The sequence below is a fragment of the Tursiops truncatus genome, chromosome 7 (assembly GCF_011762595.2).
Source record: "Tursiops truncatus isolate mTurTru1 chromosome 7, mTurTru1.mat.Y, whole genome shotgun sequence".
Taxonomy (NCBI): domain Eukaryota; kingdom Metazoa; phylum Chordata; class Mammalia; order Artiodactyla; family Delphinidae; genus Tursiops; species Tursiops truncatus.
In genome coordinates, this window is record NC_047040.1 from 10,746,233 (window position 1) to 10,765,468 (window position 19,236).

Here is a 19,236-nt window from a genome sequence, read left to right on the forward strand (position 1 = left end):
AGTTTCACTCTATAGAAATGGCAATAGAATTCAGTCTCTTGGACTTTGACTTTTCACGTTACTTAGGACATACCTTAAATTGGCCTCTGGTTCTTCCCACTCCTGGCTACTCTCACCACCTCCAGACCGGGACTGACTGTGTTTGATCTCTTGGTCCTATTTTAAGGGGTAAAATAATACAGATTATGCTGGAAAAGAAGGAAGTAAAATACAATCACAATGATCTTACTTGTGCATATTTCATTTCCACATAGCCTTCTGAGGTCTGAAAAAGAAGAAAGTAGGTGAAGAATGTAGTTAGTGGACAATCTGGACAATAAATAGGAAGTTGCCTGGCTAATCAACACTGAACATTAGCACTGATGAACAGTCTCCCTGTTGCTTTGCCTTTGTGCAGTCACAGACAAATCCGTGGGTGTGTTGTCCATCCTATCGCATAACTCCTGACCTTTTGCAAGCACATCAGTCATAATTAGTTTCAGTAAGCTTGGCATTTTGTTGTGCCCTTGGCATTTCCACATCAGTCTTGTGCATTTTGCAGCAGATTAATAACTATGTCTTAATAAAAAGCAGCTCTATTTAAAATTTGGTTTCTCGTTTTTCTTGGCAATTTTACTTTCCTTTCAAGAATCATAACTATTCAACCTAGACAAAACAACTACTGCCCATCTGTGACCATCTAAATAGTCTGTGAAAATGTTTCAGCCTATGTGTTTATTTCCAAGTCTACCCAATGAAGCTGTCCTAGCAATTGTAAAACAACCAAACTCACCCAAATTCCAGGGGTCTCTGTTGGCTATCCCTGTCCTTACATACATATACTCCTCCTGAGATTTCTTCCATTGCCTTCCCCCCAAATAATACCTCCTTATCCCCCATATTAATAGGCCTATGTAATAGAAGCACATGCAATGAGGCAAATAAACTCAGAAATCCTCTGAAAGCAATTTCCATTAAAAAAAATGTGAAAAGAGGATAACAGGTGTTTTATTGCAAGTTATCCAGCTGCTTTATTCTTTTCTCATTGTCCAGCTTTCTTTGAGACAGTGAGTGGAGAGCCCTGAAATATTCAGATATATATTCAATTGTTCAGTTCATTTGGCTATTCTCTTTCCATGATATTCAGTACACAACTCTTTGTGAACATTTAATTTACTTTTTTGTTGTTGTTGCTGTGTAGACAATGCTTCATAATGGAAAAATCCCAAGGTGTGGAATTGGAAGACTTGGAGTTAAGAGCATATTCTTTGATATACTGTGTGACTTCGGCAAAATTGTTTAACTATCCTGAACTTGTGTATTAATGTTTCCTGAATCACTTCTCATTATTTGTGTGCAGAAAAAAAAAAAAAAACTAGGCAAGCTGTGTGAAAATATTCACTATATAAAAGTAATATTCAAGTGTGACTTTTTCAGTCTCTTACATATTTTTACTTCTATATATTGCTATTTTTTTTTTGTCTTTCTCCTCCAATACAGCATAAACCCCAAGGTGGTGAGGAGTCTTGTATGTTTTATTCACTGCTGTATCTTGAGCACTTCTCACAATTCTTGGTGCTCAGCAGCTATTTGTTGAAAGAATAAAAACAAGCGAATGCAGATTTGTACTTAGTTTTTTAATTGTTCAGAATGAATATGTTCCTTCTGCTTTTTCTGCTTACAAAGTGGCTAATGGAACTGTTAACATATCATTAGAAAGAAAATCTCATTTTGATTGAATTTCAGAAGAAATTAAATGTTTGTGTGTTTCTAGAAGATCTTACCTTAGAAAATGAGAACTTCCGAAGTAAATCTGAGTCAATGACCAGAAGGTCTGGAATAGATAACTGTAAGTGTTTATTGATGTTAATTAGCTCTTGCGCTTGTAATTTTGGTTGGTGGGATAAGCTTAAGTCCATGTGCAGTGGAGAAGAATATATCAGGAATACCAATATGAGTAAAGCGTCTTCATAATTCCCATTTGCAGTTCTCTCACAATCGACATGTAGCTACATTTGAGACATGCATGTCAGATCCTTTGGGAAATCATACTGTAGACTCTATGACAGTACAGATAAAAGAGAGTAATCTTATTTCAAAGTAGGTCTTGAGGGGGAAAAAGAAGTCTTATTCTCTTAGTTGGCATATCTTAGCTTAATTCTTTCACAAGGGAAGACATTCCTCGCCGTGGTGATCTTCTATATAGGACACGCTCAGTTCTGCTCTGTCAGGAAACTGACTGATGAACTGGATGGCTTGCTGAGTTCCCTCCCTGAGCTACAATGAACAAGTGCTCCTAAACTTTGAGCCTTTGCTTCGCCCTCTTTGCGTGTACCACATAGAAGTCCTATTTCCTGTCTGCAACTAGAATTTGCTATGAATATTAAATTTACAGGATTTCGCTCAGAAATATGTTTATAGCACTCTTGAACACTTTAGAAATAGGGACTAATTGTTTTAAGCCCCTAAGCAGCCTGGACGTCTCTTTACATAACCTCTCTAGCTGGATTTGCTCACTGTCTGCTCTCAGCTCACTTTTCTCAGTGGCATCTAACGAAGCAATAGTATAAATCTACTGTGCCAATGGCTATATTGTCCTAATAATGAGGAAACTTGTTCATCTGCTCAGCTTCACTAGAATTCTGTGCTCCACTTCCCCTAGAAAGGGTGAAATGTGATTTCTAAGAACAAGCCACACTTTCTTGAATCTTGGTTATTTGAGCATCTACAGAGTTATAAAATCTGAAATGCATATTTGTATATATATCATATTTTATGGTCTTTTTAGTGAACAACCTTTTTATGCTGCTATAATTCATATGTGGCCTAATATTTGAGGTTCTCATTAATAATAGTTGCATATAGGTTATAGCTATTTAATAATTTGTGTTCCAACTGCTTTATTCTCATCATCTACTTTTAGAAAGCAAAAAATTTTACTCTTATCAAGTTTTATCTCAGAAATAGCTACCGCTGAATGACTGAGAAGAGTATTCACTGCTAACCTTCAAACAGAGATGCTGGTATAATTGGCTTCAAATTTTATCTATAAATTGTGCAAAGATATAATTTAGCCAGTAATATCTGTTATTACAATTTCTGAAGTGTTGCTTAAATTAAAACTTTAACTAAAAATTTCCTCTTAAATATAAAAGCTTAGAGGTATACTATCAAAATCTCCCTAATATTCTTTGCACATTGAGAATGGTTTACATGTCGCTTGGCTCACATACTATTTTTCATGAAGTGGAAAATGTAGACATATTTTTTTCTCTTGAAAGCTCAATGTATTTAAGCATTATAGCTTGGGACCTAATATAATGAGCTTCATTTTTCTGTTTATATTATTTCATTCACTATTATTTTAGTTGAATGAACCCATGAGAAAAGAGAAAATAGATGTTTGATTATTTCCTCCATTTTTACATCTCATTCTAAAACCTGATGATTTTGAAGTTGCTTTTTTAAACTGAACTAGAGTGAAGAGCCACCTCTAATATGCTGGGCTGTGCTACTCAGCTTGCATTCGGGTAAAAACGTTTTTGTGGGGAAAGCAATTCAGATCTGGCGGGGAGGCCTCATGCATGCTACTTGAATTTTGTATGTGAGTCACTTTATTAAGGTTTTTCTGCAAAAAGAAATCTACAAACACAATGACAAGGTATTGTTATAATGAATTTATAACACAAAAAAATAAGATTTAATAAGATTATTAATAAATTCACATATTGTGTTTTCTCTGCCTGAGCAGTTTGATATATCGTGTAGAAGTAAACCTCTAAAGTATGCTTGCTTTCCAAGAAAGAGATTGTGTGCTATTCATAACTATATATAAGTACCATGTTTTTCAAACTAAGAATCAAGACACCTACTCTACCAAGTATGTGGTTTTGAAGTACAGTTCAGCAAATGATTTGAAATCAGGTCCATCTTGAAAAACGGAAGTCATTTTAGCTATACACAACTTTATTTTAAAATGAAGATGGTTTTATTTAACTTCTGAGGGGAACATATAATTATTATTACCTAATTATAGTATTATATATTAATTATCCGTGGTAATAATTATTACCATTGTTGTTATTTTTATTGCTACAGCTTGTTGCTATCGCGTGAAATGTTTAACTGAGTAAGTAGGTACATTTGGGTCACTTAATTATCTACTTCCTTCTCCATCCAACTGCTTCTAATTCTTTATGAAAAGCTTTTCAGGAGATAGGTCAGTTTTTCCTAATTTGATCTTCTCGTCTGCTCACAAACATTATTAGATCTCTCTTGTCCCACTCTCATGTTTCTCAACCTTGAAATCTCTTGGTAATACTTTTCTTTCTCTGTGTCTTTCCCAACACCATGAGATAATTTTCAAGGCCTATCAGTTTTTTTTTTTTTTTTGCGGTACGCGGGCCTCTCACTGTCGTTGCGGAGCACAGGCTCAGCGGCCACGGCCCACGGGCCCACGGGCCCAGCCGCTCCGCGGCATGTGGGATCTTCCCGGACCGGGGCACGAACCCGTGTACCCTGCATCGGCAGGCGGACTCTCAACCACTGCGCCACCTGGGAAGCCCAAGGCCTATCAGTTTTAACTCCAGTGATATTTTTTAAATTATTCATCATTGCTCTTACTTAAAATGACTAAAATCGCTTTAAAATTTATTAAAGAATTGAAGAGTAGATAACTTAATAAATTATTAGCTAAATATCAACAGGCCATCAAAGATAGACAGAAAATCTTAAAAGCAGGCAGAAAAGAAGATACAATGCCTTTAAATGAAATTGACAATTAGATTGACAGCTGACTTCACAAAAGCATAACTGGGATTCCCAAGATAATGAAGTGATAGCTTTGATATATAAAGGAAAATAATGGCCAGTTTAGAATTCTATATTCAGTGAAAATATCCTGCAAGAATAAATACAAATATTTTCTTACAGACAAAAACTGGTAATGCTATTTCTCACTAAAAGGAAAATTGTAGTGCATTTTAAATATATCAAGCAGTTACATTAAAAGCGGGATGGGGGCGTCCAAGAGGGAGGGCGTAACTCATTCACGTCTTTTACCCCATGCCCCCAAATCAGGTGTCTCCTGCTGTGATATCTTTGATGTTTTACCGCCTTTGTTCTCTGGCATCCTCATCCACACAGGAAAATTTCCTTGAATTCTAATCATGTACCAGTAACTACCAGCAATGGAGATGTGACGATAATTTCACCGACTCCTTCTGGTTTATTTTGTGCTCCAACATATAGTGATATTATTGGTTTTTTCATAGTTATAATGGCTTTATAGCCTTTGAGATTTGAGGTAATATACTATTCATTTTGACTGAAAAACAAAGAGCTAGAGCATGCCTACAGGTAAGCATTGTACAGAAAATTAATTACAAGGCTTTCAATGAAGCTGTAACCAATGTCCATAAAAATCTGTTGCCCCACTATTCTCTTAATATTAAAATAATAAGTTTGAGTAGCACAAACTGAGCTCCTCACCTATAGATACCCATAAACCAGGTTGGAAGTCTCTGAAAGTCTTATCTACAAGATTAATTTACCTTTTGATTCATCCAAGATGTGGAGCCCAATCTCAGACACACATCCAGGGTATTACCCAGGACAGACACTACCTGAAAATATGCATGCAACCTTTGAACCCTTTTCTGAGTTTCTAAAAATTATTACAACTTCATCATCTAGCTATTTTTGTTCTTTTTAAAGACAGCTTGCTCTGCTGTGTCTTTCCCCTTCAATGATACTAAAACTGGCTTCTTTTTCCCCCCCCCACCCTTCTCCTCTCCTGCTTCCTCTCCAAATCTGCTCCTGTTTGTAACTCCTTTATTGTGGGTGTGGTCCTCTCCATCAGCCATGTGGGTAGTTGAACCAAACTCACCCACCTACCTCTCTGCTGCCTTGTCTGCCAGGAGACACTCCCAGGAATCCAGGTTGGTTGTGGGGGGTGGTGTCCAGGAGGACATACAGCCAAGTCATGACCGGGGCCTCTTCTTTCATGCCAGCATTCCATCCGCCCCCTGGGCTCCCAACCCTCAGATTTTGACCAGTACTTTGCAGGCTTCCTGGTCCATGGTGCCAAACTGCAAATTGTGCTGTGCACCTGACCTCTTTTTTAACATCAAATTTCACCCTTTCTGTGCCCCATCCCTTTGGGTTCTTGCTATGCTCTTCTAGTTTAAATGACTGACTCCAAGTCATTAGTAGGGATTCCATCATCAAGATTAGACAGGTGGTGGATATTTTCAGTTGGACAGTTTTCCTCATCCCTCCACTCACAAAAGGGGGATGTTTTTCTATTTCATTTTCAGGGAGGTCTAGGCCTGGTAGTGTGTTTGGTGATGTTCTCTATGATTCAAGTCCCCCTCTTCCCTCAAGAGGACCATCCATCCAGTCTGGTGCAGCAGCACATCTCCTCCTGCAAACCCTCACCCCTGTCCGCATTGCTCTTCTCTGGACCCCAGGGTCCCCATGAAATGAGAGCACCCTGAAAAAACACAGTTCTCAAGGAAGTTAGCATGTGACCAAAGCAAGCGGCACCATGTGAAGACATCAGGCCTCGGGGAAAGAGCACAGACTGGGGTCAGGTTCATCTAGGCTTGGATCCCAAATTATGCCACTTAACTCTGTTACTCTGAGCAAACTCCGAACCTCTTTGTCTCAGTCTTCTTATGAATACAATAGGGTAATAACACTTCCCCTACTCTGAAGATATGAAGTGACAAATGTAAAGGTCCTGTCACAACAACTGGGATAGAATGGGTGCTCAGACAAGTGTACCTATTAATATTGACTGAGATTTTCTCCTTTCATTAATAGCAAACCTTGTACAGTAAAGTAAATAATATTAGTCCCATTTAACAGATGAGAAAACTGAGGCTCAGAGAGATTAAGTAACTTTCCCAAGATAAAGCTAGTAAAGTGACAGTTGAGACCCAAATTCAAGTTTTCCAACTTCCAGCACATAGTAGTATTTTCACTACCTCACATGTCATAAGGATATTTTTTTTAATTTTGACATATATATTTATATTAATCACAAATCTTCTCATATAGCGTATTGTTTAGTGTGTGGATGTTCTTATATGTTTCTTCATTCTCTTGGTTTCAAATATTGCAATTATAATTTACATGAATTTTTTCTTGATAAAAATATGACAGTTCCACTTATGGTGTATATCCATTATTTCTAGCTAAATGTTAGTTTTACTAACATTTGTATTTCAGGACTATAGACTCTCACAGACAAAAGCATAGAGATAGAATTAAAAGATCATGTTCACCTTTATCTGACAATTGGGGATAAATCACCAAAATTTTGGGGGTGCGTTTATTGATCCTGTCATATTATTGAGTGCTGACTAATTGGCAGACATGGTGCTAAGTATTTTGTAGGGTTCCATAGTGACTTAGATGTATAAATCCTATTGTGCTTACCACATGTCCGAGAGCAGGAATGTTCCGGGAAGTGTTATCCCCCCTGCCCCTTTGAAAGGAATGTTATTCAACCTCATTCTAACACATGAGATGCTTCCTACAGGCTTTGGATATTTTAAAAGATAATCTAATATACCCAAAAAAGACCTCAATAAAAATTCTTTAAACTATTAAGATAGTTTCAGAAAGATGAAGCCATTAGCATTGGCTGTCCTTACGCATTAGGAGAGCAGGAGCTACTCCTTTTGAGGTGATCGGTATGTTGGCGTGATGATGCTATTTTAAACTGTGCAGGTCGTGCCATCCAGCAGCTTCCAGGATCTTCTGCTCCTGATCTAAGTAAAATCTCATTATCCAGAATCAGCACTTGCTCCATAGGACTGTTCAAGTTTAATTTCATTTGGCCAGTTACTTATACAGCCAACTATGAAGCCGTTCAACAGCCTTATCCCCCAGAGATATAAGGAAAACCAGATGTAGGCTCATATACAGCAGACCATGACAAAGGACTCTTCAGCATAAAAGCTTTGCCATGGAGGTTACCTTTGGTTAAAGGCAGCATTTGCTTGTTTTGTTGTTTTATTACTTCTAACAGTCACATTAATCCATTTTCACTGTAGTAGCTTTGTTGGGTCCCATGAGAACTCATCACTAAAATGATAACCTATATGTTAAGGTGGCAAATTTCATTTGATTTTGAAGGAAAAGAATTATTTAATAATCGGGGAAATTCCTTATGACTGTAAGTATAATAGATTTTGCATTTCTAATTTTTTTCATAAGCGCTAGATTTTCAGAGTTTACAGAGATCACACATTTTAAAATAAAGAATTATTTTGAGTCACACACACACACACACACACACACACACACACACGTGTGAAGAATGTAAAGAATTTAGAAAATGTAGAAAAGAACAAGAAAGAAAATGTCACAAGTAATCCCTTTACCCAAAGATAAGTTCTGTTAACATTTTCATATGTTTCTATGCATATGAAACTATGTATACATTTGTTTTAATTAGCTCATTGATTTAACAAACATTTACTGAGCTCCTACTATATGCCAGGTATTATGTTTGGCCTGAGAATGCCTCATGAAAAACTGAAAAAGATCCCCACATTTTTGGAGTTTATACCCAGCAGGTAATAAACCTGCAGGGGAGCGCAGGGAGGAGAGACCCACAATAAATAATAAACATAGTAAATAAATACATCCTATAGAATGTTAGAAGATGATGTTGATAATGAGAAAAATAAGGCAGGGTAGGAGAGATGGAAACGCCAGGGATGGGGGGCCTGGGTGACAACAGGATGATCAGTAAAAGCCGCAGTGAGAAGGGGCATTTGGGAAAGACCTGAAGGAGGTAATACGAAGGGATTTTGCAGACAAAGAGCAGAGGGGCAGCAGTGTGCCTGTCCTGTTCTAGGACTAGCAAGAAGGCCAGTGTAGCCAGAGTGGAGAGAGGCAGGAAGTGTGAAGGGCACAAGGTCTCAGAGGTCATGGGATTTCAAGCATATAGAGCCTTGTAGTCCGTGGCAACGACTTACAATTGTACTCGAAGTGAAATGCAAACCTATGGCAAGGTTTTAAGCATAGAAATGACCGGATTAATCTTACATTTTAAAAGGATGCCACCTATGTCAGGAGTCATATTGTATAACATTTTGTGTTCAACTGTATTCATTCAACAGGGAGCATTTTCCCAAGTCATTTTGTATTTATGGGGAAGAGGCATCATCTTAATATCTGCATACTAATTCCACCAATGTACCTATTAGTGAATGTATTATTTATTTTCAGTTTTTCTCTACTTATGATATTGAGTTGAACATCCGGTACGTGAGTCTTTATCTCAGTGCCTGTTCTTTAGAATACATTCTTATAAGGGGCGGTACTGAGTAACATGTATGAATAAGAGTTGTGAAACATATGTCCAGATTGTTTTTCAAAAAAGCCACGTACATTTATACCCTCAGAAGCAACATGTAAAATATGACATATTATCTTGATTGACAGAATAGTACGCGAGTTTTCCTAACTTAGGAGACCAACAAAACTCACTTATTTATCAACAAAGACTTCTTAAAATCTATACTGTACAACAATCACTAGACACATCAGAATGACACAGGCCCATACTTTTCACACACAGCTACATTTCTTATCTTTCTTCTTTCACTCCTTTTTTCTTCATTAACCCACTCTCATATAACTGACTTTGAATGTAAATGACCAACATGCATGGCTCAAGCCAGAATACATCCCTTTTCCTCCCTCTCTTAACATTTCTTACATCAGTTCCTCAATGTGATTTTTGATGATACCTGAAGCAGAGGCTTCACAGAAGCCTAACTCCCAGCATCTCAGAAGAAAGGGTTTGCCAAGCAAATGAAGGGGGCAAACAGAAACACAGAGGAAAATATATATTAAACGCTTTAGAAAAATCATTCTTATGTATTTATTAGTCTTATTACATTTTTTCAATTAAAGTAGCATTTAAGCAATACAACTTCTTTCCTCAGGAAACACTTTCAATTCAAATTTTCACTGAAGTCAGACTAGTCCTCTGTAAGCTTTGGGGCTTTGCTTCAATGATCTGAATATTTCCCCATGTTGACAAACATAAGACTGTGTGTCTGAACAGGCCATATATTTGTACAGCCTTAGACTAATTGAACGAATTTTATGTTCTCTTGGATTTAAAAAAGTTTCATCATTCTTTATTTTATAACCTCATGGTAATAGTCAAGAGTCAGCATAAGTATATATATATTTTCGAAACTCAGAACTGAGAACAGAGAAATGTCACTATAACAAGTATTTATGCATTTATTCAAAAGGCCTGCATGTATTATGTTTAACTTACTATCAAAATGTACTTAAAATCTAATAAGGAGACTCTTAAGAGTAAGTAAATGTACAGGGCTTAGCACGGTATCATTTCCCAATTTAATAGTGAGTGCTTTCCCTATGCCAACACTATGCTACTGCTTTACAAGAAGAACCCCATTTAACTACCAGAACAGTTCCATGACACAGCTTGCATTATAATCTGCATCTTACAGATGAGGAAACGAATGCTCAGAGAGGTTTAAGTCACATGTCTAATTTCATCCAGCTAACAAGTGGTAAAAAATAGAAACTTGAACCTATGTTTCTCGAATACTAAAGCACTAGAATTTGGCTACTTTGGGACTCATTTAGAGGTCATGGTCATAGAAGCAAAGGATTGGAAGGAAAATTAGAAGTTACAATGGAAAAAGCATGGTGTAGAGATAAGAGAAGAAGGGCAAGTCTCAGATCACTTATTTACCAGTGAAATAAACTTGGATTACATTTACCTCTAATCCTTGATTTCCCATCTATAAAACAGATATAATTAAAAGACTGTGTAAAACACTCCATAGATGCTAAGCCCCTGCTACATTAAATGATGGTAATGTGTTCAGAAGTAACATAGAGAAGATTGCATAACAGAATGAGGCACTTGCCCAGGTGGTTTGGTGGAAGAACAGAAATTAGCTGGGAGTGGAGGTGGTTACTGTAACATATATTATTAAGTATCTGAACTAAACTCTAGATGCAGCAGACTGCAGTGACATATATGATGTGTTTTGACCCTCCAAACAAATATCACCTAAATCATTTTTTTAGAAATAAAGCACTTTGGGATAAATATATCAATAGTAAGCGTCTAATGGTCTTCATGTATAAATGCATGTTCATGCAACACTAACTTAGCAACACTTTTTGTCTGACATTAAAATAATATTTTTGCACACACCATTTGTAGGGCATATGTTTTCAAAAGTCTCCCCCTAGCCCTCATTAACAGAAGGGGGGAAAAAAGCTAAGCTATCTTGTTCTTTCACTTGGCTTGATCCTCTTTTCTGAACAAGGAGTTATATTTCAAAATTATTTCTTGGGCGTCTTGGTGAAGGCTGAGATTGTGAAACCACCTTTTAAGGTACAAAAATAAGCTCCTAAGGTAGTGATTAAATTCTTGAGGCCAGGGCTTCCCTGGTGGCGCAGTGGTTGAGAGTCCGCCTGCAGATGCAGGGGACACGGGTTCGTGCCCCGGTCCACATGCCGCGGAGCATCGGGATCGGGGCCCGTGAGCCATGGCCGCTGAGCCTGCGCACCCGGAGCCTGTGCTCCGCAACGGGAGAGGCCACAACAGTGAGAGGCCCGCATACCGCAAAAAAAAAAAAAAATTCTTGAGGCCATTATTTGTTGTCACCTATTTACCCAGAGATAATATATGAATTTGCAAAGCACAGTATTCTGACCCACAGAATATTGTTCAGTTGAGCCCCTTGTTTTATGATTAATAATAAATGATCTGTTTATACTCTTTTTATTGTCATTTTTTAATAGTACCTCACAAAAAGTACACAAACTCAGGTCTGCCACATTTTCACTGATCTGAGGACAAAAAAATTATAGTGAAGTTTGTCAACCATCTTTTCTTAAAAAGAAATATTCTTCATTCTTAGATAATGTATCATAGTATCGTTACATTGTTTAAATGTCCCTTCTTTGAAGAATGAATGTGAAAGAGAGGTAGTAAAGGATTTTCTTTAAAGGTCCTTATTTGGGAAAATAAAAGCTTGGTTGCTTTATAATATTATTGTTGTTGTTGTTGTTATTTTACTGGTCCAGGAGATCAAAAAAGTCTGGAATTCACCATTCTACAGTTCTTTGGTCACCTTTAAAAATTAAAACAGGGCATAATGGTGGTTTTAAAATATTTTCAGGGTTGAATAGTCATTTCCTGTAATACTTTTAGTAAAATCCTACAAAATTAATGAGGAGTTTGTAGGTCTGCTAGTCACTGATAAGCTGGTGACATATTTAATTCTCATGGATGACATGATGAGAAAGCCATGCTCTGATGTCTCCAACCCAGAAAAGAAAAACATGAGTACAGAAGGAAAAACATGTGAATTTCTTACCAGAGATGGAACAGAAGGTTACACGGCGTAGAAGAAAAACCTTGCACCAGACACTTGTTAGAAATGCAAGACATTTTATTTGAGCTACTGCAGTAGGGGAGAGAGATAACTCTTTATAGAACTGAGCTCAGCTCCAAATACAATGGGGACAATTGGGGATTTATAACCATTGGGCAGAGTGGGGGTTCATTGGATAGAAAATTACTAAGAGGAGATATCAAGGGGAGGGGGATCCTTGCTAAAATGGCCTGCCAGGATTCTTGCTAGAGTCTGACCAAGGACTTAGATATTGAGGGTGAAGGATGAGGAACTTAAGTAGATATTAAGGGTGAAGGATGAGGAACTTAAGTAGATATCAAGGGGGGAGAATTTTACTAAACTGACTTAGCAGGATTCTTTGCTAAAACTGGGCTCAGCAGACTAAGGTCAAAATCTAGTTGAAAAGATGGTTCAGAGGAACTTGACTAGAGTTTGGTCAAGGAGGGAGTGTTTGTCAATAGATTGGTCAGAAGATGAAGGTAAAAGAAACTAACATGTGATTTTTAATACAAATCATTTTTTAATTAAATTTATTTAAAATTTAAAAAACAAAAACAGTTCACCTATTTCTCCCACCTACCTCTCCCTCTTGTTTTATAGATAAAGATATAAATATAGATATATATATAGATATACACGCACATATGTATATGTTTTTAGATTCCACATATAAGAGAGATTGTACAGTATTTGTCTTTCTTTGTCTCACTTATTTCACTTAGCATAATGCGCTCAAGGTCCAGCCATGTTGTTGCAAATGGCAAGATTTCATTCATTTCTATGGCTGAATAATATTCCAGTGTGTGTGGGTGTGTGAGTGTGCGTATCCACCCATCCATTGATGGACATTTAGGATGTTTCTATATCTTAGCTATTGTAAATAATGCTGCAATGAACATGAGGTGCACATATCTTTTCAAACGAGTGGTTTTGGTTTCTTTGGAGAAATACCCAGAAGTGGAATCGCTGGATTGTATGATAGTTGTATTTTTAATTTTTGAGGAGCCACTAAACTGTTTTCCATAGTGACTGTACTAATTTACATTCCCACCAACAGTGCACAAGTGTTCCCTTTTCTCCACATCCTCTCCAACACTTGTTATTTTGTCTTTTTACTAATAGTCATTCTAACAAGCATGTGGTTATAGCTCATCATTGTTTTGATTTGCATTTCCCTGATGATTAATGATGTAGCGCATCTTTTCATGTACCATCTTTTCATTGGCCATCAGTATTCAGATCTTCTGCCCACTTTTTAATTGGGCTGTTCAGTTTCTTACTATTGAGTTGTATGGGTTCTTTGCATACTTAGGATATTAGCCCCTTATCAGATACATGATTTGAAAATATTTTCTCGCATTCAGTAGTTTGTCTTTCCATTCTGTTGATGGTTTCCTTTGCTGTGCAGAATCATTTTAGTTTGACGCAGTCCCATTTGTTTGTTTTTGCTTTTTTTGCTTTTGTTTTCGGTGTCAGAGTTTTAAAATTATCTGTGAGCTTACTGCCTATGTTTTCTTCTAGGAGTTTTATGGTTTCAGGTCTTATGTTCAAGCCTTTAATCTATTTTGAGTTAATTTTGTGTATGGTGTAAGGTTGTGGTCCAGTTTCATTCTTTGGCATGTGGCTGCTCAATTTTCCCAACACCATTTACTGAAGAGACTGTCTTTTCCCCATTGTATATTCTTGGCTCCTTTGTCATAAATTAATTGACCCTATATGTGTGCATTTATTTCTGACTCTATTCTATTCCAATGATCTATGTGTCTGTTTTTATGCCAGTATCACACGATTTTGTAGGTTTGTAATATAGTTTGAAATCAGGGAGTGTGATGCCTCCAGCTTTGTTCTTCTTTCTCAAGATTCTTGTGGGTTTTCAGAGTTCTTTTATGTTTCCAAAAACAAATCAGTTTTTGAAAGACTAACCTAAACCCCTGAGCTTCATCTAACAAGTTAATCCCTTTAGCTGAGGGTAAAAGAAGGACATTCACTTTAGCAAATTTTCATTTTGAACCACACAAATGTGTATTTTAAAATCCTCTAAATTCTAGGTTGTGACACATTGTTAAACTGGCTTTAACAAGAGCAACTTGATTCTTTGCTCAAAATTCCTTCTGACAGATGTGAGCTTTTATTTTTTTTCCGAGTGTCGCAATTAGAGGATTTAGTATTAAAGCTCAAGAGTGGATATCCTTAACAGAACTGAGACAGTCAAACCAATTACTATATTTCACTGAAAGCATTCTTTAACTGGGGAAGAAGATAAGAAATCTTACCTTTTAGAATCTTACAATTGTCTAACTTTCACTGTGTTTACTAGACTCTCGCAACAATAGCAGCAGGACCCCTTTTCGTTAGAATTATCCTGGGAAATACTTTAGGTTATCTTCTCAGGTGTGGCTTATCTCACCATATGTCACCACTGCAGAAAATTAAGCATTGAATTCAAACACTCTTTTGTGCATAATCTTTTGAGGTCAAACAGGATGCTCAGAAAGATAAGAAAAAACAACATTAATAAATACTAATTGAGCACCCATCACTGCACCAGACACTTGTTAGAAATGCAAGACATTTGCACCATCCTAGGTTGTAAGGGGTCCCTAATCCTTCAGTATTTACAGCCTAAAGGGGGATACAGACAAACATTACATAATTATATATCATTTTGACAAAGGCTAAAACAGGATAATGTTCAGGGTGCTGTTGGGACACACAAGAAGAGTATCGATCTCATTTCTTGGGTTGGGTTGAGTGTTGGGAAGAGGGTGGGAAGAGGTGAGAGTGTATGTTTGTGTTTGTGCATTGGACAATGGAGGTTGGAGAGGAGTAGTGGCCTCTTTGGCAGAAAGAGGGAAGGGAGAAAGTGCAAGAAGTGATTTATAGACTGAGACTCAAATGATAGAGAAGGAATTATCCAGGAAGAAGAAAGGGGACTGAGAAGAGTGTTTCTAAAAGAAGTAATATCATATGCAATGGCTCAAGGGCAAAAAAGAATGTATATTTAACTTAATACATTAGATAAATGCTTCTCAAGCTTTAATGAGAATACGAATCACCTGAGTTTAATGTCAAGATACAGATCTTATTCAGAAGTTCTAGGGCAGGACCTGAGCTCCTGGGTATCTAACAAGCTTCCAAGAGATATCAATGCTGCTGGTTCATAGACCAAACTTTGAGTAGCAGCATATAAACAACTCAGTTTCCAGTAACTGGACACTTCACTCTGGTGAAATAACTGAATATTCTCCTTAAGCTATTTTCTGATGTGACCTACTTATTCACACTGCATGAATCATTAATGATTGCAGTGTGGTGACAGCTCAGGACTCGGGCAATTCATATATAACATTGCTCTACAAAGGAGTCTGCTTCTCTTCCTATAATATTTTTAAAGTCACTACTTTAAATTCTGCTTTTGTACCTTCTTTCCTACCTTCGTCTTCCTCCTCACTGAAATGTATTTAGCAGTTTCAGCACGAAACCAGTCTGAAAGGATGTGCTTAATAAATACTGTCAACACTTGTCAAAATCAAATGAAAATGTCCCAGGAAAGTATTTGCAGCCATACCCATTAGGAGCAAGGTATAAGGCTGTACTGTATCTTGATAGCAGTTCTTTTAATGTCAGTTTGAACTCATTTTAATAACTGCATGAGTTTCATGTTCTTGCCATCTCTGTCTCATCCTGTAGCAGCAAATGTTCTGCTTCTCTAGAGACAACATTTTTGCAAATACTCTAAAAATTCCATTTCCATTCCAAAGACATGGGAACAGATTGGGCTGTGTTGTAGCCACCTACTGGAAATTTACATCCATGTCACATGATTTAAAAGATATGCCTCTCTAGATATATTTTGGATATAGGTGTCAATAAATTGATTCATAATGTGTTTCAGGAGAGTGAAAGATGCATTGGCTTTGGTGCAAGGAGTTGCCTCACAGTTATTGTGAAGTAATGCACAGATTTTAGTCCCACTATGTGACTCTATTGCCTCATTTAATTCTTATAACAATAAACAAATATATATATATATATATATATTTTAATGCTATACATGCTTAGCCTTAGAACAAATGGAGTGAACCCTACAGGCAAGCAACAGTTTCAAATTCCCTTCTTCACCTTCATCTCAGGCCAGGATCTCACAATCATCTTAAAGGCAGAAGGGCTTTCAGGATACATGTGGGTAGACTTGTCATTTCTTCTTCCCATTAGACTAGCTCAGCAGTTAAACTTTTATGTACATAGTAATTACTATAGCACCCGCGGCTACTTGCAGTCATATACATTGTGCTTCATGGGAAAACAAGGAACTTCCATGGGTGATCTTTCACTTTTCCCGATGTTCCCATTACTCCCTGATTTTGGAGCTACTCTCCCTAAGTTAGATGTGATCCCCCTTTAGAACGATCACAGATTGTTGAAGCTCTGTTTCTACTCTGTTTTATATCAGGCTTGTCTCCACCTTACTTCTCAGTCTGCCTACTTCCCACTCTCAGGACCGATAACCCTACAAAGAGACATGGGAGGTGTCCTAACAGTGAACCTAAGTCCTTTGGTGGCCTGGATGGAAGTGATCCACCAGCTCACCAGAGTTGCCTAAGGGACACAGTAGCAAACAGGACATGTAGCTTTGTAGATTCTTCAGCCTGAACTCCTGCACATGGAGCTTTGGCTCCTAGAAGAAATACAATTTCTCTGACTTATGGGCCAAGTTATTACAGCCCAAAGTTAGCTTGGTCTGTGGTCCTGTCTTCCACGTGAAAATGATTTGGAACCTCACCTGTTTGGTGTTTGTGTAAAAGCCAAACTTTCCTGTGGCCAAGAAAGCATTCAGAGGGACATCTGCAGTTGCGTTTGAGGGAGAATCACACTTAATAGCGTAAAAAGCTATAACCTCACGTATGGGAAGCCTGTAAAAATACGGCTGAAAACTCAGACTCTCTATGATATTTTGAAAGTGATGTCCATAGCTAGCAGGGACCACAGACTTTACTCTAAACATGTCATCTATAAAAGAAGAGACAGACCCTGAAAAGCTAGGCAGTATCCTGGCTAAGAAGTTATAGCCAGTATCGGGAGCCAGTTAGCTTTTGCATCCTTTCCCCCTCCCTCCCTCCCCTCACCTTCCTTCCTTTCCTTCCTTCCTTCCTTCCTTCCTTTTGCAACCTTTCACCAGTTCAACAAAAATAACATGGGTGCTATCTTTTCATTTAAATTATACTCATTCTATTCCTCAAGGTGGCAATTTCTCAGAAAATAATAACTAAAGTTTAAAATAAAGCAGATCTTACTTGAATTATTCTTTGAAATTTTTACCCAAATTTCTGATCTGTTACATAGCACCATCAGCAGTCATGTAAAAATGTTATAATTAATAATAGAAATACAAACAGACTACATACATGCAATATTTGACTTACGGTTAATTGCAATGCAGTGAAAGTTGACTAATTCAGAACTTAAAGCATGAGGGTTATATGTTATTCAGAAATACATTGTTTATTTAACTGATTTTCTATTGTGCTTCTCTTAAGAAAAAAATTCTATATTTTGGGTTGATAATTGCATAAAGAATCATTAGACAGTATTCCAAAAAATGTATTGCAATGAATTGTATATATTCTATGTGGCAAACAACCATGAAAATAAAATGTGTAGAAGTGAGATAACATTTTTTTAAAAACCCAAATTTGCATATTTTCAGAAGAAAAATATTTAGCCTAATTTAAATACAAAACAACCCTCTGAATCTTAATATTTATAAATATTCTAAAAATATTTTCTAAAAATAATTTCAATTTATATCACATCTTGAGGCTGCAGAAATAATTTCAAATCTTTTAAAATATTTATACAGCCCCGTATATAGTCAAGCCCACCAAGATTCGACAGAAATAGGGGAAAAGGATATAAGTCTAGAATAATGGAGACAGAGAAGTTAAGATACCATCCCCAGCCACAGATATTATAAAGAGATGACCTGTGTTTTCTAAAGCTCATGTTCGTTTCATAGTACTACCCTACCTCCCAGTTAAAATTATGTTTTTCCCTCATTTTAAAAAATAAAATGAGTTGGGTTTGTTTTTTGTTTTGTTTTGTTTTGTTTGTTTTGGTTTTGGTTTTTTTGCGGTGCGCGGGCCTCTCACTGTTGTGGCCTCTCCCCTTGCGGAGCACAGGCTCCGGACGCGCAGGCTCAGCGGCCATGGCTCACGGGCCCAGCCGCTCCACGGCATGTGGGATCTTCCCGGACCGGGGCACGAACCCGTGTCCCCTGCATCGGCAGGCGGACTCTCAACCGCTGCGCCACCAGGGAAGCCCAAAATAAGTAATTTTTATGTGTCCATTTTGGCCGAGCAGAATTAATGTGAAAATTGAAAGGATATTACTTGGGTTTTAAAACTGCTTGCTTAAGAAAAGATGTCAACCCTGCTAGAAGTCATGCAGATGCACTGTGTCCATCCACCTACACTGGAAGGTGATGGGTCGCAATTTTATATTCACAATGGAATAGGTCATAGTGCTTCCACCAATTACAAAAGTGGAACCAACGAAGAGGCAAACATCAATGTCAGCAGGAGGGTTCGCAGTGTTCAGCACAATCTGAAAAGATGATTTTCCATAAAACCACATCATGCTTCTTTCTTTCTGAATATGGAGATGATTCACCAGAATGTGTTCTCTTTTGTGTTTTGGGGCACAAACAGCGAGTTGGAGTCACCCCTGATGTATGAGGTTCCGGAACTGCAGCAGGGCAGCGCCAGCGGCAGCTCGGGAAGTAGCTTGGGTAGCTCCATCACTGCGTGTAAGAAGGTAA

The 19,236-nt window shown here is 37.5% G+C and overlaps 1 protein-coding gene across 1 annotated transcript in view; it reads left to right on the top strand.

Annotated features, from left to right (window-relative positions):
• The first annotated feature begins 19,073 nt into the window (after nucleotides 1–19,073).
• Nucleotides 19,074–19,236, top strand: part of SPHKAP (SPHK1 interactor, AKAP domain containing) — a 96,357-nt gene continuing 96,194 nt past the window's right edge. The window contains exon 1 of the mRNA XM_019923411.3: nucleotides 19,074–19,232. Within this exon, the coding sequence (XP_019778970.1) occupies nucleotides 19,074–19,232 (159 nt within the window). The remainder of the gene's footprint in view (nucleotides 19,233–19,236) is intronic.